This window comes from Acanthaster planci, linkage group LG14, assembly GCF_054643075.1.
Source record: "Acanthaster planci isolate LZ-2023a linkage group LG14, COTS_SCS, whole genome shotgun sequence".
Classification (NCBI taxonomy): Eukaryota; Metazoa; Echinodermata; class Asteroidea; order Valvatida; family Acanthasteridae; genus Acanthaster; species Acanthaster planci.
Window position 1 is genome coordinate 8295414 of NC_141790.1, and position 20948 is coordinate 8316361.

At 39.5% G+C, this 20948-nt stretch overlaps 2 protein-coding genes across 3 annotated transcripts in view; one reads left to right on the forward strand and one right to left on the reverse strand.

Annotated features, from left to right (window-relative positions):
- The first annotated feature begins 2024 nt into the window (after positions 1-2024).
- On the forward strand, positions 2025-8409 carry LOC110985347 (diamine acetyltransferase 1-like). Its single transcript, XM_022246315.2, has 3 exons — positions 2025-4024; positions 5433-5473; positions 6230-8409. The coding sequence occupies exons 1-3, from the start codon at positions 3982-3984 to the stop codon at positions 6431-6433; spliced, it is 288 nt and encodes a 95-aa protein (XP_022102007.2). The 5' UTR covers positions 2025-3981; the 3' UTR covers positions 6434-8409.
- Positions 8410-8502: 93 nt separating this feature from the next.
- Positions 8503-20948, reverse strand: part of LOC110985346 (ras GTPase-activating protein 3-like) — a 79423-nt gene continuing 66977 nt past the window's right edge. The window contains exons 18-24 of one of the 2 annotated variants that reach the window (XM_022246313.2): positions 20560-20642; positions 19185-19255; positions 18400-18489; positions 17298-17345; positions 16384-16487; positions 15232-15415; positions 8503-13498 (exon numbers count right to left, since the gene is read on the reverse strand). In XM_022246313.2, coding sequence (XP_022102005.2) covers positions 13456-13498; positions 15232-15415; positions 16384-16487; positions 17298-17345; positions 18400-18489; positions 19185-19255; positions 20560-20642 — 623 coding nt within the window. In that variant the 3' untranslated portion in view covers positions 8503-13455. Of the gene's footprint in view, positions 13499-15231; positions 15416-16383; positions 16488-17297; positions 17346-18399; positions 18490-19184; positions 19275-20559; positions 20643-20948 lie in introns of those variants that run through there. The other variant, XR_015427670.1, reaches the window with a different exon arrangement.

A 20948-nucleotide genomic window follows, 5' to 3' on the forward strand; every position in this document is an offset into this window, starting at 1 on the left:
CATGGTCTGAGAAACAACTCCCTTTTCAATCCATTTCAATCCTTAAATATCAGACAATCTCCAACACAAATAATGAGCTCTAAATGAACTTGAATATATGAAGATTCCATATTTGATAACAGAAAATGGAAAGTACATACTCTGAGATGAAAAAGGAAGATTTTCTTCGGACCTTTTGTTTTACAGAAACTTTGCTTATTGACTTTTAATGACATGTCAATGAGACAAGATGAAGAGCGCCCTCTATCTTCCAAAAGTTACAAGTATACCCAGAAAAAGTTGGGGGCCTCAATGCTGATATGATTTTGAGAGGACTTGATGTACTTTGTTCAAATAAGGCAAAATACATAATTCATAGCACATTTTAGCACAAAATACATTTACTCAGGAAATGAGAGGCTGGTAAAGAAAATGAGGGGCTGGTAACAATAGGAATAAAACTAAGATACAATGAAACTAACCGAATAAAACGTGAATGAATAAACAAGATTATTATTAAGTAATGCATAACTAATATGTTCACCCAGAACACCTCGTTTAAAAATACACTAAATAATATCCGGGAAAGTTCGCTAAAACTTCGTAGGCAATCATAGGCGAGCTGGTCAATGCGAAGTACACATAGAATAAGCAAGAGCAACGTATAAATAGTTAAGGGTGGCTGGCCTAACTCAAGGTCAGTTTAGTGTAGAATTACACATGGAACACTTACTTCCATGAACATGGCAACAACATGTGGCCAGGAACCATGGCATGCGATAAGGCTTGACTAGACTAAATTGTGTGGAAATACGTAACAGTGACTAATCTGGAATTCCCATTTTCCTTGAAGCACCAATGACGAAAAGTTGGCGAGTAGGGGAACACGAATATAACAATAAAAACACACACTTATCAGGTTGCGCAAGTTATTCAACAGAAAACAGTGATGTTGTAAAATACTCCTAAAGCACGAGTAAACTATTCCACAAAGATTCTTTCCTAATAGTAAGATAGTGAAACATAAAGAGTACAAAAATATCTCCACTAAATGATCGTTCCCATAAAAAAACAAGAATTATTAAATGGACTCGATAGAAATGGAACATACAATAGGAATTGAAAAAATTAAAAAGTGCGGATGTTACAGTATGATTAACGTCTGAGCATTCATTCTTTGATCATGGTGTGCCATAAACCAATTTACCTAAGCAAAGTATATCAAGATGTTTAATAAAAATCTATGTACAAGAAACAATAGGGATTCAGGCTTACCTGCACCAACTCAGCACACAGGTCAGTGATGAAAAGGATAAAATTTTCAACAACTTTTGTCTAACAAGCAAAGTGCAGACAGCACTTGCAGACAGCCTTCTCATCAGGTCTCAGATCGCTTCTGAGGAGGACAGGGCGACCTGGGCCTCTTTCAACGGGTGAGCCATGTGCTCGGAACAATTGATGCAGTATGGTCTTTAGTCACTAAGTTTTCTTGGATAAGGAATGATCTCATCTTTCGTAATTAAGATTTCTCAAGATCACGTACCAGGATGTGGTCTCAATTTTATAGTCAGTTTAAGGTTATTCGCCCAATTCTTAGATAGATTGGCCAAGAAAACATATGGTCAGTCGGAAAAGGTAAACACCACGGAAAAAGTGGAAACATATAGATAAATAATTAGGCAGATGGTTTCTCCCGTCCGGCCTTCTTGGAGAGGGGTATGCTGTGCTCAACACACTTCTGTGGGAATGACACTTAGTCGGACCCAGCATCTTCAAGTGGCATTCTAACAGGGTCCGACACGTACATTTGGTTCTTAGCCGTGTAAGGTGGTTTAACTACATATTCGATCTTGTTCAAATCATCAATGTCGCGACTGGCTTTGTAGGCGTTTATGGTATTAGACGGGAGATTAGACCCGATGGCGACTTGAGATTCAATAAACCTATAAACGGCTAAATTTACGTGATCAAGTATGCCCGCCGTAGTTGGTTGTATTTGATGGCAGATTTGACGCCCTACTAAATTTTCCGGCGTTTTATCTCGAGTGCCGTATTTGTAAAGCGGGTTTATGCCGTAACGGGGTTCTATCGTCATAATCAACAGGCGTTTATTTTGACCGTTGTGATGGTTAAAAATGGGTGAGCCTCATTGACTCACGTGAGTGCCTTCTTTAATTACGGGTTTTGAAATGATTAATCGACTTCGATCAAAGGGGCCATAGGTGACGTTGGGATCGCAGTTGTCGGCATTGAGACGCTCGTGGTCGTCTGAAACGATGTATACGTGGGTTGACATGGTTATGATTTCCCCAGCTTTGTCATATATTTTTCTCACTTTTATTCGGCCGCGTCTATTAACTTGGGTGGGATTTCTACTTTAATTAAATGTTCAATGTCAACGTCATATTCAATAATTAGTACAACTTGGTTTAAATCAGAGTCGGGTTTCGTCGCTGAATTGGGCGGTGGCTCGTATTCTCGCGCGTGCCTCAACTTTTTATGCTTGCCGTTTACGAGCACCACGTGATCCATTCCTTCTAACTCGACACAATTCACACAGCCGGTGCAATATGTACAACCGAAACACTCTATACAATTGCTGCACTGGTAACAGTCCACGCAACTGTCCAAGGCATTTGAATTTTGACAGTCGTATGAATTAAAACAAGCCACGCAATTTATACATCTGCCGCAATCGTCGCAAGTGGAGCAATAGTTACATCTCGCGCAGTCGTTGCACGTGGCATTCTTTACAATCGGTGCATTTGCATAAACGGTTGGAATTTAAAACAACGAAAGCAATCGTACAAATCTATCAAATCGATTTAATTTCTCGTGTCTTTGCGAAAATAACAATTAATGTTTGTTTTATGGTTTATCATATCCTTTTATATAGTTTCTATTAATTTTTTTTCATTTTAAGGGGCGCATAAATCATCGGAAATAAATATTTCTTTTGGCTTGTACACTTGTTTGCCGGTCTTGGTCTTTCTCACTAAACAAACGCGGTGCCTTTGGTTTTGCACGTCGAACTTTGCCTGCGCGATTAAATCTCGTTGTGATTCGTAGCCTTTGGCAATTAACCACGCCGCTTGAACGGTGGCTAATTTAGCGTATTCAAAATTAGTGGCAAAAAGTAAAAATCATCAGATTTTAGAAAAATGTTGAGAAATTTATCTTATTTTTCCCGGCGCGCCTCCAGTATTTTTCCGGCGGTGAAAAGTCCCGGGGGAAAGTATGTTCGGGGCTCCGCGATTGCTGTTTGGGAAGTCAAGTCACAGGTTTTGGGGGAAGTTAAGGGCTGATCCAGGAAGTGGGTTAGGTCCCACGCTAATTTGGAAAGTGGGAAAGAGGGGCTGCTCTAGTAAATACCGGTATCTACTACTCCTCTGGCATAACCCTCATTTCAAGATTTGACGTCCCATGTAAATGCATTTGGCCAAAAGAGTGTGGTCTACACATGGCATATACATCGAGCTTACTTTTCAGCACGTCATGGACATTATTTTTATCTTAAATTGCGTCTTACTGTCTGTTTAGTTTGTTGTGATCAGAAAGCTACATGTAGAGAAATGGCTATTTCTCCTCTCCTTTCAACTCCTTGCCCCTTACCTGTATATTGAGGGGGTATGACCGTCAAATCAAAAACTTAAGTTGAGCTGGACTGGAAAAGGAAAATGAGGGACCCAAAGTAATTTTGGTTTTACCTGGCCTAACGCCAATTAAGTCATTGACATGTTGTCAGCAGTCGCGTCATAATAGTGTATAAGGCACTGTATTCATTTTCCCTTCCTGTTTGTACAGTATCTGCCATGAATAACTTTAACAGATGCACCTGTGTTTATCATGCTCTTGTGCAGAATGGCAGAGAAATAACTTTGGAGACGACCCTGTCAATCACTTCTTCGTGGTGGAAGCCACTAGCGATTGCCTGGGTGATACAGCAGAGCCAGAGATAGTGGGTTGCTCTACTAACTCCTTCACCCACTGCCCCAGGGACGGATGATTTTCTTGGGAGAGTTCTACATTCGAACTGCCCACAGAGGTACACCTAAAGCCAAAAAAAGTAATCCTGAAAGAGCCAGGCTTATTCCCATTATCTAGCAGCACCTTTTCCAGTTTTGCTGTCCAATGATAATTTGCTTGCTTTTTGCCATAAACATTGGTATTCAAATACAGGTAAAAACACACGAGTACAGCTGTGATGTTTTACTTCAATCTGACCTTTTTTTAAGGTCATTCATGTCCATATAGCCTCGCACATGACCAGCCCATTTGCTGGTATCCTATGCAAAGAGCTCTGGAGGGGGGGGTGAGAAGTTTATATCTTTGGCCCATTACTCTTTTTCTGAATACCAAAGTTTGATTACTGTATATTCCCAAGTCAAACTGGAGACAGTCTGTGTTCATAGTCCAGGTACATTGGAAGATCGAGTTAAAGCAGGTCATGTTTCTGTGAACATAAATGGCATGTACATGTACATTTATACATACATGTGCTTTACTGTAGCAGTATTTAGTATTCCAAACACACTTCCAAGTGCAAGGGTGTACTCTGTGGTGGAATGTTAGGCCACATAAAAAAATAATTAGTGAGTATCCTTTAAAAAAAACATGTTGGGATGGGGGCATTTTTTTATTTTATTTTTTTTATTCAGTTCAGCAGACATCTTTGCTTGATTGGAAATTATTAAATAAAGAGCAATTTCCTCAATGATGAAATGAGTTTTATTTATCTTCTTTACGAAAGAGTTTTACACAAGCAAGTAATTCATCACAAAAGGAGATCAAGGTTGTACAGCCAAGTGAAAATAGGAAGGTTTTCTCAGAGAGGGTCAAGGTGCTGTAGTTCTGTGAAGTGGAATCGGTAGCTGGGAATGGCTGCGGCTATTGAGTATTGACCCAACATGCAGCAGAGGTCTCAGGCTGCATCCGAATTACAGGCTGTGGCTGCGACTGCACAAAGCTATTGAGGTTGCTGCCTTGCTTTCCGGTCTATTTCCCACAAGTTTCTGCACATGGCCGCAACCGCAGCCAATAATTCCAATGTGGTTTACACAAACACGCTGACGGTTGGGTGAATGTCAACCTCGTTCCCATGGGCTCGATCTTGCTGCACCATGGAGTCGAGGTTGGGTGAATTTGCACTCGTACATATAGATGAATGGGAGTAATTAGTGATTTCCGGATGTATCGTTTTCAAAGCACATACATTTAACAGAAGGTCACTCAATTTGAATGTGGGATCGTCCTAAAGGCCATTTTTTCTTTTTTTTTCAATGAATTAAAAAAAAAAATTGGGGGGGGGAAGGATATATTTCTTAGGGGCAGGTGTATTTCTTAAGGGCGGGCGAAATCACCAACTGTATTATAATGTGGCTTTACCAAGTTACATGTACAGAGCCAGAAAAACTACAAACTGTTTTTGAATACTTCCGTTTTGTTCTAAACAGGGACAGGTCTTGGAAAGGCTCTGATGGAGAAAGTTGCTGAGGTGAGTGGAGACATGGTGAGGGGGGAGGTGGGGGGCTGTGCTAACTTCACATGCCTGGTATGGACTGGCTAGCAAAAGACTGTCCACACAATGCAGGAAGGAAAGACATTCTGTGGACTTACCCACAGAGAAGGGAAGATCATCCAATGTTCTGTGGACTTACCCTTGTCCACAGGACATTTTCCCTTCTTAAGAAGTATAGTGGCATTTTGGGGTAAAGGTCATCCGTACGGTAAAGGAAAGAAGAACAGAACAGTCAAGGAAACATTTTATTAAAATCCAGCTGAATATCATGTTCCCGGTTCAAGCAAAATGAGTGTGTTCACCAAGTTTTCTTAACTGCACAAAATGAAAGGGATGTCCACACTAGGCATTTAACTTAAATGGGGTAGTATGTTTTTTACATAATATGCATTTACCAAGATGAGAGTTGAATTTTCTGGAAAGGTGTAAAAATGTCTTCCTACTTGTGTAAATAGGCGTGAGAAATATTTTCCCACTTGTGTGAAAATGCATGAAAATGTTTACCCACTTGTGTAAAAAGTCATGGATTTGTTTTCCCACTTGTGTGAAAAGCCATAAAAATCCTTCAGGGAAAAGAAAAAATGTAGAGAATACAAATTCCCCATTACCAGGGTAACTTTCAGTTGCAGAATACTGAGGCCTGTACAGAGTACAGGGGTTGTTGACTGTTCCTGTGGTCGTAAGTGTACTTGACTTCTTTATCTGAGCAGTTTCACTCCATTTTACATCCAGCACGCTGGGATTAAGGACCGCTGCAAGGGCATGAACTGGCTCCTGAGGGCTTCCAATGACAGCACCTGGCAGTTCTACCGTCGCTTCAACGCCATCGATATGACTACACAGCACGAGTGGAGATTCATGCGAGTAAAGGGGGACAGCTTTGAACAACTGATGCACACAGTTCCTGAAGCAGGGTCAAATATTCATTTTCTTTAGGGCAAATGTCACATCTAAGTTACTTGGCTATCGGCCGGATTAGCTTGCACGCCAGCTGCTACCCAGCAGCCATCATACTTACATGCAGGCAGGCAGCAACAGCCAAGCAGTCAATAAGAGATCTACACATAGAAAGTTTCAGTATGTGGTTTTAGTTTTAGCATGAATTTGGGGTCTTATTCAAAAGTGTTGTTACTGTTTTTGTGGATAAATTTTCTAAGAAAGTGCCCAATGATAGTAGATGAAATACAAAACAAGGACCAAATCACGCCTATTGATTTTTTGGACCCCACTGGTCAGAGGTCAGTGTCACTGTTGAAACAAAGAAATGGTCTTTCCTGCCATAGCTCAAGGACTGAACATGTCAACTTCAATTTGGTACATGTTTTTATTTATTCTCAGTGACCTCTGAAAGCCTGCAGATGAAGTCAGACTTAAGCACCTGACACTGGGTGACGTGTTTACGCAAAGTTTTCCTTATTTGCTACACTGAGGACATGTACACTCGTATATGTGTACACTTGACTTACACGTACTAATGTGTCATGCTTGGTTGGGTCAAAGTGCAGAAGATGACCTTACACAGGGACGCTGCTACCACAAAAAAAAACCGAAATGCGTTTCTTGAGTAATTATAATTTGGGAGGGGCCTAGACCATACACAAAAGAGCATAGGGGATTATGACCTCCTTTGTCGGGGTAGGCTGATCTGCTAGGGAGAAAAAAAACCATGCTTGCAAAAGAGTTAAGGATACAAAAATCCCAACTACCAACTTTTTTATATCGAAAAAACTGGTACAAAATACACATGGTCATTGATGCTTCCAGTATACCCTGTGGACCTTTTGTATGTGGACCGGTTGAGGTGTGGACATGCGCCACAGGTTTACCAGGACAGTTGAAAAAAGGGGAGAGGAATGAAAATACTGATGCCTAAACTCAAGAGCTGTGGCTCCCAACATATTTTATGGATGTCATAAATAAATAGCAAAATTGAAGAATTTGCAGAAAAAAGACCTCCTCCCTGGCAGCTTTTTCACGTAGGAAAATCCAAGTCAAATATCAAGGTCATCAATCTTGGTGTTCTGGAGAAACATTTTGTGATCACAAATTTAAGCCATAGCTTGGTCTTGGCAGGGCATTAGTGTTTATAATGTACCGGTGTTAATGATTAAGGTCATACATATACATTCAAGAGGAATTGAATGTTGCAGAAACTGAAATATGTATCTCAGAAATGCCCGTCATAAGGACCAACAGTCTTTGAATTGCTTTGTAAATAAAACTTTGCAGGGGTGAGATTGGAAGAAAATTAAAAACCCATGAAGTAGTCACAGGAAGTGTTGAGGGCCCCACAGCAGTGCAGGGTCCCGTATACATTTGTGTTTGCCTAAAGGCAACCCTCTACATACTTTTGTTTTATATGAACCTTTATATTTGAAAAGACCAAGATGGTAAAATTGAGATATTTCAGGTTTTAAAAACAGATAGTTTCAAAATCCTGAAGTCAGGAAAATCCTGATGAAAAAATCCTGAAATCAAGAAAAACTCAGACAAATCTGATCCCTGACCTTGAAAGGAAAGGGCCACATTTTTTACTTTGATGACAGGGTGATACATGAAGTTGTCCACAGTTTTTCACACATTCTCAGAGATTAGTGATAATGTATTAACATTCCGGTCATGATGCATGAGTGAGCGGCTGACATGCCCCTGATGGGCTCCTGTGTTTGATGGGGTTTTCTACATTTCTTGGGTCTTATTTAGCAATAATTGTACCACAGTTAAGTCTGTTTGTTAAACACATATTCTAGGCGTCTTCCAGACAGTTAGTTCTGCTTTTTATCAAGATGTTGCCAGTTTCTGGGCATACTTCCTGACGATGAGACAGTGGCCATTATATGGTTTGTTCATCAACAATATGCCTTTCAGTATGACAGAGTATTCAGCTATTCGATCGAACTGAAGGTCAAATCTTCTAATAGTGATTTATTTGAATTGACTCAGCCGTACATTATTGTGGATCACAAATTGATATGTTAGACAAATTTTAGACAGTTTCCATCATATAAAATACATACAAACTGATCTTACGTGCAGTCTGTTTGTTTTCTTTCTTGCCTTTATTGCAATCTCCACTCTAGTCACACAAAAAAATGGATTTTGGCCAATTTTGCATGAGCTGCATTTTTAATCAACAGAACAGCAACACCAATTTTTCCCCCACCATCACTGCATGGTACTTGTATGGTTAGGAAATAAACATAGATTTTACTTCTTTGTTTTCAAAATTTGATTTAAAGTTGTTGACCACCAACCATGCAAAGGACACAACCAAACTATGGAAAAATTCTTTTCTTTTGGAATGTCTTATTAGGCCTTGCAAGCAGTTCAGTGTACATATCTAGGTGCTTGCTGGCTATGTCATACAAATTTTCACGCTTAAAAAAGTCCAATGGAATGTTTATCAAATATCACAGAAGTTTCTGTCAAGTTGATTACAAATCTTTCAAAGTACTGCCCTGACGTTTCAAAAATATGCACTACATTTACACAGGAACCACGCATGCTCCATTGCCTTTTAACAAATTGTGCAGCAGGACAGTTTGTCACGGAAAACTGCCATAACAAAAGCCACTTTACTTCTTGTGGAATCCGAGATTTTTCTGTACAATTTTGTACACACTGAATTGATTTTCAGTAAACAGAAATTTCAGGAAGTTCAAAACTACTCTGTACTTGACCATGCACTCATTATTGGTAATTCATCAGAAAAGTTAAACAGCGTATTGTAAATAACAGAAAATGGAGTTTAAATTTAAAAAAAGATTTACTCAGAACTTCATTTGTTCTTGCCAGTTCCTTTGCAGTGTGTTCTTGAAAGCCTTAAAAGAAAAAAAAAGGCGCAATAATTCCCCCCCATTAAAAACATTTGGTGCATTCTTAAATTTTATTCAATAAAGCCAATGTTAAGATCTATTTAAGTGTACGGTTAATTATACAGTATATACATGTTTGAACGGACCCAGGGACATGGGGCTTGGGCAATATATTCCTTGTCGTGGCATGCTCTGCCTAGCATTTCTTGCTTCAACTGTTTACAGCTTTTGAAGACCACTTTCACAAGCAGGTGCAGGACCATTGTTACCGTATGTATACTTTGTCTCCTTTGAAACGGGGGGGGGGGCAATGGTGCCCTTGTTGGTCGCAACCACTTTAAATTCAACCGTTAAAATCAATCCTTTAAACTGTTATTCAATCCTTTCCTAATCTACCAGGGTTTATTTTTCATAGATAGCTCCAGTGTTGTTGAGCCCATCACAAGTCCATGTCAAGCTTGTCTTAAACCAATTTACAAACTATTCAAATAAGCTATGACAAAAGTGTTTCTCATTTTTCACCCAGTTACTTATGACAGTTCCTGTGCACCGACTTGTAACTGGACTTACGTGGGGACTTTCAGAATTGTAATATGTCACAAATTTTTGTGACTCGAGTCATTAGGCAAAAAAGTTGATTTGTGTCAAGTTTTAGCTTTGGTTAATTTGAGTCACAAATATTTGAAATCAATATAATGAATAAAAACGAGAGAAAGTCATTTTCAGACATTTTAAAATTTATTTCTGCATTAATACACATAAATGTGGTCATACCACATCTTACTCTTGATAATATCATATGACATGAACATTATTACCAGCACTGTAAGTCACTGCTGCAAATATTTTTCTTGCAAAGAAGATCGCTATTATTTTTGTGACCCAAGTTAACTTCACTCAAGTTGGGTCTTCTGATGAGGGACTCAAATCAGGTCAAGTCACATGCTGGAAGTGACTCAAGTCATTTACCTGTCAGGTTTGACTTGATGAGTCTCCAAAATTTGGACTTGAGTAAAACTTAGATGAGCTATTGAGTCAAACTCAGACAAGCTATTGACTCAAGTCATTACAATTCTGGGGACTTACGATGGGCTCGACTGCAATACCAGATAACTCATGTAGTACATTTATTGCGCAGACAAACAAATAAAATACTTGAAGAAAAGAATAGAAATAATAAAAATACTAAAAAACAAAAAATGGCTTCCCTCATACATGTTGAAAGAAAAGACAGTTTACAGATTTCTTTTATATGCACTTTTACACAAGTGAGTTAAATAAAATAAAATACTGTGTATATGTATACATGTATTTCACTGGTTGCTTTTTTCAAATTTTTTTTAATCATTTACAGTGTTTTGACAAGGCACGTAAATAAAACAAGTTCAACAAAACATTACATTAACAGGCCAGGGAAATTTTTTCCAAATTACTGGAACAAATCAACTTATCAATATCAACTATTCCAAGTGACTGTTTCAATCTGATAGAATTTCTCAATAAAAGAAAAAATGTCCTCAAAATTCTACATTCAATCTAAAATAACACTTAGTATATTTACAGAATAAATCACAAATTAACCTGAGAGGTACGGAATATACGTAAGTCTTCATTGAAGACGAACATGACAAAGTTTGTTTTCTGTCATTTGTTAATTAAAAGTCTGAACTTGTGTGGATTCTTTACAATTTTCAAGTGCAGACCTGGAAAATTGACAAAATGCTTCATGTCTCTTGTCCTCACTGTTGGAGGGTTGGGGTGAAAATGAGTCGTAACCAAAGAAGCAAAAGTGGAACACTGAATTATAAATCTAACATTTCCACCCAATTGGAGAACATTTTTAAGTTACACAAAGGCACATCACTCTGCCAATAATAAAAAAAAAATAATGACGATGCTGATCTTTACAGTGACTCCGACTTGGTCCTGTGCGCAACAACTCTTGTCCCAAAAATAGCTCAGAATATGAATACACTAATTAACAATATCCGGTGTACAAAAAATGTACAAAAAATACACTTTTTAGAAAATTTCAATCACTGATTCTGTGTTGGCAAAAATGTTTCTATAGTTGAAAAAACAGCGTTGATGTGAAGCAACACCAGGCAAATTGGTGCTATAATCTTGAGGGTCAAAGCAGATATATACATGTAGTCATTTCATAAAGACATGTAGTACTTTAATGTATATCAGTTACTAATCTTACTCATGTATCTTTACAAAGATTGACAACCTATAGGCATTTACGTCATTTCACAAGTTCAAATAAAAAGGGAATCATTAAGAAGAGTTAAAAACCGAAATTCAAATAAAATGACAAATTTGGTAACACTACAAACATTTCACAGTATGGGTACCTGTACCTGTGTGTCACGTTTTGTGAGCTGTTGCCGGTCAATTTAACTGCACGATATTTAGCCAGGCACATGTGCAGTAAGCAGTTTTTTACTTAAAAATTGTTACTGTAGAAAATACTAATCTGGTTCTGCACCAACACAGTTGTTTACTGCGTATTCACAAGGTGGAATCAGACCACTTTACAATATCTGACTTTTTTCCCATTAAGAAATCCTCCAGAGCCATGAATCAGAAAAAGGAAAATGCAAGACTCTGTAATTCAATATTGAAGTCAATTTAAATAACAAGAATACTCTTAATTTTGGGGGAGAAAAAAAGACGCAAATAGCTGGAAATTGAACCCAGCTGGTAGCACTTTGTGTTTGCTCTCAAGATAGGTGCACTATCAACTAGACTATGGCCTCCACCTTGGGGATAGCGCCAATTTACTAATCTTTATAGTCTTTCTTGTGTATTCGCATCAAAGAAGGCGCTATCTACATGTAGATGGCTATTAAAATATTGTTCACTTAAGCTTAGCAGGCAACAGCTGAATATGCACTGTCTTTTGCATAATCTCAAGGTCAACTTCAACATCAGTGCAAGTTAACTTTGAGTAAACTCATCAAAGACTGAAGAGCAATCCAGCCAACTTGATTCCTTTGTCTAGCTTTGTCTTTTTTAACCTAGGTAATCAAGCCTGGAAAGTAAACCAAATCCAGGGAAAGACTTCTGTGTCTGGCCAGCATATTCTCAAGTTTTGTATACCCTGATAAGTTTTAAAATATACAACCTACAAAACACATTTTTCTCAATTTCAGTTGTCCCCAATCTGCATGAACTTCTCTTCAATGACAACATGGCGGGGGGGGGTGATGCTTGGGTGGTTGGTATGTGGTGGCCAGATACAAATGTATTGCCAAATCTGGAACTAAACACGGTCGACACCTGCATTATAAGGCAAAACCAGGTTTGCTTCGACTGTGGCCAATGTGGGAATAAACAATACGTGACCTGGTGTAGTGACTAACATCCTGGCATTAACCAGACATGACTGGAACTTTGGACAGAAAGTTAGAAAGGTGGGGAGAGAATGTCCAACAAAAAAGTCAAATTCTTTGGTGTACTGGTGGTCTAAAACCCAAACATATAGTGATAGTCTAAACCAAATGGAATGATCTGACCAGAACATGGTTCACAAATACCTGCGCTGTTCAGCGACACATTATACATTTACTGTTACATGTACAGAGTACTTTTTAGCATGTTTGGTATCTTTGGTATTCAGTTTGTGCTTAAAGAGTTTTCTCCATTAAAAAAATGCCCTGGTTTATGTACTGAATGTAACAGAATCTCTTTTTTCAACCTCACCATGTTCCGCAGATGAGGAGAGACTCCTCTCTTTTCTGTATTATGTTGGAAGTTTCAGGTGACTTACTAAAATTGAGCATTTTAAAATGCCTTACAGCAAATAAAGCCAACTCAATGTTTCTTGTTCCATGATTTGTGTTTAGGTATTTTTTATGATAAACCAGTCTTTTTTCCCCCAGAAATTTGCATTATACTTAACTTCAACTTCTTACAACTTTCAGTTTTTTTTTTTTAATCTTCCTCTCTTATTTGTAGCAAATCTTCCTGACTCAAGCAAAGAAGAGCCAAGTCCAACCTAACTGCTGCCCTCAGACATCAGTCACAGTCCACCTCATTGCCTTGAGGGAGGGCGGGATGGAAGGGCATGGCCTGGGATGTGGGAGGCAAAACTCTGGAATGTGTGTGCCCCCTGCACATCTGCAATTAAGCGTGTCATCAGTGGAATGAGTTGCAGTTGTGGTCCCCAATCGGACTTTGCCTGAAGAAAAAAAAAAGACAATTTGAAACGGAACCCAAATCAATAGGGTTAGAGTCATTCCACTATTATTTCTCTACGCACAATAGATCTTTTTCCTGTGATGTAACGATCATGCTGGACCTACATGTATGATGTGTTGGGATGGTAATGAGTGCATAGTGTTGGGATGGTAATCTACCTGTTCAAGATAAACTAGTCAAGCATGCAGTGTTCGCACGTGCGCTTGCACGTGGTTGAAGCTGCATGTAGGAATCAGTGTCATATTATAGTCGAATACTTTTTTCCGAGTACCAAGTACTGCCGAGTACTTTGAATTCCAAGTACTTTGACTTCCAAGTACAAAGACGGGGCGAGTACTTTGCCAGCCGAGTAAAAGTACAAATACTTACACGTACAAGTATTTCTTACACGTACAAGTATTTCTAATTCAAAAGTAGTTTTATCTTAATTTAGAGATTCTTAAGACCTGCCACTGTGTAAAAGAAACACCGAATGCAGATGACATGGCTACAAGAACAAGTGATCTGGCTAGCAATGTCAAGGTCACTACACGTGCGTTGCAGCAGTTGACACAACGTGCACGGCGCAGCGAAGTCTATTTTCCAGACTCAATTTTTCACATGCCTGTGATTTTCTGTATGCTGGGTTCGTTGTTAAAATTTTCGGGTCCAGGAACCAGACTACCAATGCCAAAGTAAATCGCGGAAACATTCTGGAGTACCACAATATAATTTGCATATGTGATTGGTTAAGTACGCTCACAGACGGCAAATGGGTCGTATGCCTTAATGGTCCCACGTTTGGCCTTCTTGTTGTAAGAACCGAATCCAATATCGGGTCATTGGAGTCGATATTTTTGTACCTTATTTTAACGGCTGTGCGTGGTACGTTAACTTAAAGGATTTTTTCATCGAGTACAGTTAATTGAGTACGAGTACTTTGATGCTCGAGTACAATTTTTGGATGTCGAGTTCTGAGTATTTTGTAGCCCGAGTACAAGAACTGTCGTTCGAGTACGAGTACTTGAATGTCCGAGTACAAGTATGAGTACTCTGAAAACGGTACTCGAGTAGTACTCGAGTACGAGTACCGAGTACGAGTACTACAACACTGGTACGAATCACCATGACCAAGGCTGTCCACGTGTGGTATTGTTCACATTTAGCGCAATCCAGTCAAAAAGGTCTACATGTATATACATGTATTTCTTGTGTGATAACAAAACTTGTAATTTCTTGTGATTGAATAGTTTAAAAGTAATGGTAATTATTTTTCCGATTTTAAGCGCCGTTGTGATTGGATTTTTAACCAAATTGTACATTATGGGTAGTTTGTCTTTTGTGAAGATCATGTGAATTTTCCTTTCATTTTGAAAGGTAATAGGACAATCATTTTTACAGGTAGTTCTGACTGAAACTAGCTCAGTGGAAATATCCTAAACCTTTTGCCCAGAGCATGAACAAAACATGCACTGACTAGAAAAAAGGTGCATTCTAAAAATTTTGAAGTGTGGGAAGTTTCCATAAACACAGGAGACGTTAGAGCTCATATGTGAATAACTTATTGCAGATTTCAAAGGCTAATGGAATCTGAACACAACTGTTTATGCCAGTACATTTTGTTTGAACAGATTTTCTCTCTAATCTTGTCCGCAAAGAGTTCTTGCACCATCCAACCCCCCCCCCAAAAAGAAGGCACAGCTTGTTTTACCGCATCTGTTTGGGGTTACTCACTTGCTCCCGTACTCCGTCAGTCGCTGCCTGATCTTCTTATACTGGTTGTGCCTCTGCTCCAAGGACACGATCTCAGACAGCATGGCATTAACCGTGGCAAAACAGGTCTTGGGGTCCTCGATGCTGACCGGGGTATGGGTGGAGGAAGGCAGGCCCTGGTACACGGCTTGCGTGGCACAGGCGTCTATAGGAGTGAGTGGAACAAAAATCAAGACTTGACCAATGACAGATGTGCTTTTCAGATCATTCATCCACGGGTCTTGTCCGCCTACAACACTTTGAGAAAACTGCATTGGAAGTATCTATGCACGATTTATGCTATGGAGTATCATTTGTCCATGTGATCGAAACGCAAGCCGTTTGATACATGTATATGGAAACAGATGGGAAAAATGGAAATATCTTTCTTTTTGTTTTACTATATATTTCTTCAATTATTAATCCAAACAAAGTTAAACATCACACTTTTATATCAACTTTTCCATATGAATCAACAGTTGATAGAAAAAAATCCCTTCTCAATTCAGAGTTTTCAAATGGGATTGGCAGGGGGCGCACATACACACACAAGTGTGTATTTGAATGCAACTGGGGACCCCCTATTGTTCCTCTTTTGTTTGTACTTCAACTTTTTTGGAAGACCACCCATATGTTTTGTACACAGTTGTCAATCGGGGACCCTCTGTCAATGAGGGACCTTCTGTCAATCGGGGACCTTATTGTCCGCTATTGTTCAGGGTCCCCAATTGAATGCAGAAACAAACTCACACACACATAGGCCTAAGCCTGTAAGGTAAGCCCTTCAGCCGTGGGCACACCATGGGCCAATTTCATAGAGCTCTTTAAGCACAAAATTTGCTTATGCTGAAAAAACCTTTGCTTAATAAACAAAAGTTACCTGCTCAAACTCTATCTGATTGTCATTGCTAACCAAAAAACAGCTAAATATAATCACAAAACAATATACATCACATTGAGTTTTGGCTGGTTACCTGATTTATCAAGCAAGGTTTTTTTGCGTTGAAGCATATTTTGTGCTCAAACAGCTCTATAAAATTGGCCCCCGACAGTGGCAACATGGCAACAACATGTCAGCCCAGGCTCTCTCATTTTCACAGATGAGGGCACTACAAGTGCGCGCAAAGCCAGTACCTTGTAGAGAATAAAGTTTTTGCAGGTTGGCCATGAAGAGACCATGGATTCTCTCCAGCTCTCGGTCTGGGTCAATGTCTAGGCAGATGCTCAACGGCAGACCACTGCAAAAACAAAACAAAAACATCAGAGATGCTTGACTCGACCTCCAGGACACCGATGTGATCAATGATGAATGGATCCGACAATCTACCAATTGTTTTTCTGTGCAATGGCATGATTTTTCTGTAAGCTTCATTTTTATGTGACAAGTGAGTTTGGCATCCAAACGAATATAAGCATTATTAAAGAGGTAAAAAAAAAGGATGATCATTAGTTCCTATGAGCAAGATTTGTTTGAAGGCCTGTACAGCTCTGTGTGTCTTTGTTCATGGGGACTGATCGCCAGTTTCACCCATACATGTGCTAGTCTATACTAAAATGTGCGTTGCATTCAAACTCTTCAAAGAACCACAAATCAATTTACTTATGACACAGTTCACGGTACCTTCATTGAAGATTGTTAAACAGAATAACATGCTCAAGTCTATTATATGATAGGCCTACAAATATAGGTCAAATTTGTGCAAGCTGAAATGGTTTTTGAGATAAAGATTCATGGACAGTTTCGATGAAAAGTAACAATGAAACAACACATAATTCAACCTATCACTCAACAAAATGATCCCATTCCTTAAATGTCCCATACGTTCAACCGGTTTCAATATATGTTATTCCCTCACTAATTTCAAAAAAGTACAAAACTGATTGAAAAAAAATGATAACATGATAGAAACTTGAAAGTAGGTTGAAACCGGAAGTACATGACGTCCACAAATGTCCAAAGAAATAAAGGTGTGATGAATCAAACAGAAACGGGCATTCGCATGATTATATTTGCTGATAGTATTTCAATTAATTTGAAAAAAGCTTACCCTGTGACCTGCGTGCATCCCTGCGCACTTTCTGAGGTAGCCTTGCAACTGTTGAAACAAAAGAGAGTGTGGTGTGGACGAGTGGTTCATGACTGATACGATTATTCCATGCAGCTTCAATGCCTTTGTATGATTGATCATGATGTGGCAATCCTGCAGCAGAGACGCCAACTTTTCCAAATGACAAAGTGTAACCCAGTTGCATGATATCGAATTACCCATCATACATTTCAACAGGAACACGTTCAAACCCTTGGAGTTGAAGTTAATCGTAATAACAGCTGCCTGTGAAAAGTTAATGTATTTTTCATTTTGATATGCTTCTCGATGTTGTAAGAATAGATCTAGCACATGCAATATACATGTCACAGTTACAAATGTTGCAAAACACATTAAGTTTCTCTGCGACAAGACCTTGCAACGTAAAGGCCCAATTTTTTGGAGCATTTGTTCCTGAATTTCTGCTGACTGGTTGCCACTGTGCAAAACAACGTCCAGTTGCTCACCGAAAATGCCGGAATCAAATCCTGGATAGTCATCCACCCCTGTCAACTTGGCACATTCATAGCATTCAGGATGACAATGTACATGTATGTGTGTCACGAAAACGAAATACATGTACATTGCACGAACATGCACAATCACACTGCAAATGAAGTGCAATCGTGCTTATTCGTTCCCCAGTTCATAATAGCATGAATAAGGGTCCGTGGGTGGTTTGACCTCACTGGTTTCTAATGCCATTAAAGCATCTTGTATGCACAAACTGTGTCATGTCCCACATGCAGTTCATTTTCATGTACACTGAGAACTGGATCCAAACTGGTAGCTTTTGCCTGAACACTTCTCAATCATTTTATGCATCCCATGTGACTGCAAGTCTCCACTTTTTATTTCACAGTGCATTAACCATAGCCCCTAGGCATTTGTCCAGAAATCTTGCTGAAGTCACAAATGGACACAATATAGTGCACTGCGCTGGCCAAAAGCAAATTATAGGGACAGGAGAAAATTTTGTGCTCAATATTCAGGCCAAAATTGTGCCCCTCCCCCTCCCAAGATTTCACAGGAGGGAATCGAAGTTGGAGATGCTCAGTCTCACCATATCCAATGGCCGTTCTTGAAGGCAGCTGGGTGATAGTAATGCAACCGGTTCTTGTTTGTCTTGCAGATGTTGAACAGAATATCCAACCTGGGCAGTAAACCACAAGACAACAAAGTGAAAAAGTAATGAATCAAAACTGTTGTCCCAGCAGAGTGATGGCACATATTTCCATCAGCAATGGAGAAGAACAAAATAGTTTCGAGCGTGAGACACTAGTTGACCTGTGGCAATACAGTCATTTTACAATAGTGTGCTTCTACGAGTTTACAACGTGTCGACCAATCACTGTTGACTCAATGTGCATTTGAAAATGCAGATGCACTATTGTGAATTGCCCATATTGACAGGGCTTGCTCTTCATTAATGTAGCAAAACAGCTTCCCTCAAGGAATGAAGAGAATTCTCAAGAACAAAGCACCACCTTTATTGTGTAGACAAGTCTGGCAATCAGAATTAGATGCTGTAACTGAGAGATAACTGTGTAGATCAACGCTGTCTATGGTTGATCGGTCCAAAACAGAGATGTGTATATGTAGGGATAACGTCTATGGTTCATTCTCTATCAATAACATATATTTTTATTACAAAGGACTCGTCAAAGTACTTTTGGAGTACTTTTCTCTGAAATAATTCCCCTTTTGTGTATTTTAGCTTTGTAAAGCTACCATTATCAGCTACCATGTGCATGTTTATAGCCAGTTCAATATTTGACAGTGAACTTGGTAATAAAAAAGTAGGCTACTCGACTACAACACGGCAGTATATTAGAGTGAGATGTTTACCATTCTTTCTCCTCCACACAGTTGTTGGCCTGTATGTACAGCGCCCGCTCCGGTTGAACAACCTGGAACATCTGCACAGAAACAGATTCTCTGTTTGAGCAATGAAATTTTAAAAAAGGTGGAAATGGCTACAAAAACTGTGAAACATTTTCAACAGTTCTGCCAGTGCAGTGCAATTAACCACTTCCTGCTGGGGACTCCGGGATCGGAGACGTATGGTTTATATGGGTGGCCAGGGTCTCTGAACTCGGACAAAGGAAACAGGGCCCTGTAACAAAAGACCGTACTCCAAACAAAAGACCATGCTGCTGGGCATTACCGGCATTTTTCACTCTCAAAAAAGGTGATAATGCAGCCTTGTTTTGAAACCATATACCAGCGTTTGGGGCATTGAGAGTGAGCGGATTACCACCGGGGACAAAAGCGCTTCACCACCGCAGCGATGAGCCACACAGCACCGCTGCACGCTAATCTGGCCCCTATTGAAAAGAGGTCAGCAGTGCACTGAGCCAGGTTTGTGAACGAAAGAAAGTTATATAACACCGCACAATCTGGGCTCTGTTTACAAGGCTGCAGGCCTGGCTGAAATACTCGGGTGTCAATGAAGGTCACCTGTCAACTTAGAGTAGTGCCTGAAGATTACTTTGTGCGGCTATAAACGACCGTTAAATGAAATGATGAATTTTTGAAAACGGAAAAAATGATAGTCATGCTGGCCCAGCATCATCAACATTGAAAAATGCCCCGGCACGAAGTGGTTAAAGGGGGGATCAAACTACACTCTGCCTCAGGTGGTCCAACTCCACTTGACATGCTTGAACCCTATGGATACTGTTGGAAATTTATTTGGACTTTTAACTTTACTTTGTTTTTTAAACTCTTGGGTATGGGTTTGTGCAAAGTCAAATTAAAAAGTTGGTTGAGAGCTTCAACTCTCTGATGCATCCGTCTGATGCAAGGACACATGTACCTCCAGTTTCTCTGCACATTCAACTGAAACTTTGTTGACCACAGTTATAATTAAATGCCACCCTTTTGCGTATGGATACCATAGATTTGTGCAGATTCAGCAAAACATCTGTGGACCACAACTCATGTGGCAACCTCTTATACATAGGTACTTCAAGTTTGAGCACATTCAACTGAAAATTGGTTGACCGCACACCACATCATTAATGTTCAATCACGGCTCTCACAAGGAGGCATCACTGATGGTTTCTACACACAAACCCAATAGTTTGGGTAAACTGGCATGCACTGTCAGTATCAAGCACTTGCCCAATGCCTGATGCCCAGAGCCAAAAACATGGCACCCTTAATGGTAAGTGCACAGTGTGGAAAACCAGTGTGAAAAATGTCAGAAATGCTAACTTACAAATTTCATCTGGAATGATTCCTCCTCCAGTTTCTCCACGGCAAGAATGTTGTTGACTGATATGCTACACAGCGGCTTGCTGTCTGCAAAAAAAAAGGGACAGAGGTGGGGAGGTTTGATAAAAGGAACTGTTGGTAAACATAACAGTAAACGCAAAAGCAAATGAATGTTGCAGTTCAAACAGCACTAAAGAATTAGCCACGCATTAAAGAAAGTAATTACTTGAAACCTCTTTTCATAAAAGACAAAATGACAACAATTAAAAACTTAGAAAATACAGCATGCACATACAATACTAAGCTTGGTCAAGGCGTTCATCTTTCATTGCAGCACAGCACGCACCAGCCGTTCGCTGACCTAGTACACGTACGTGTACATACCTGCATATA

Coding starts and splice junctions, on each gene's coding strand:
- LOC110985347 (XM_022246315.2), top strand. CDS start 3,982: ATGATTTTCTTGGGAGAGTTCTACATTCGAACTGCCCACAGAG. Junction 4,025..5,432: donor CATTCGAACTGCCCACAGAG/GTACACCTAAAG, acceptor TGTTCTAAACAG/GGACAGGTCTTGGAAAGGCT. Junction 5,474..6,229: donor TGATGGAGAAAGTTGCTGAG/GTGAGTGGAGAC, acceptor TTTTACATCCAG/CACGCTGGGATTAAGGACCG.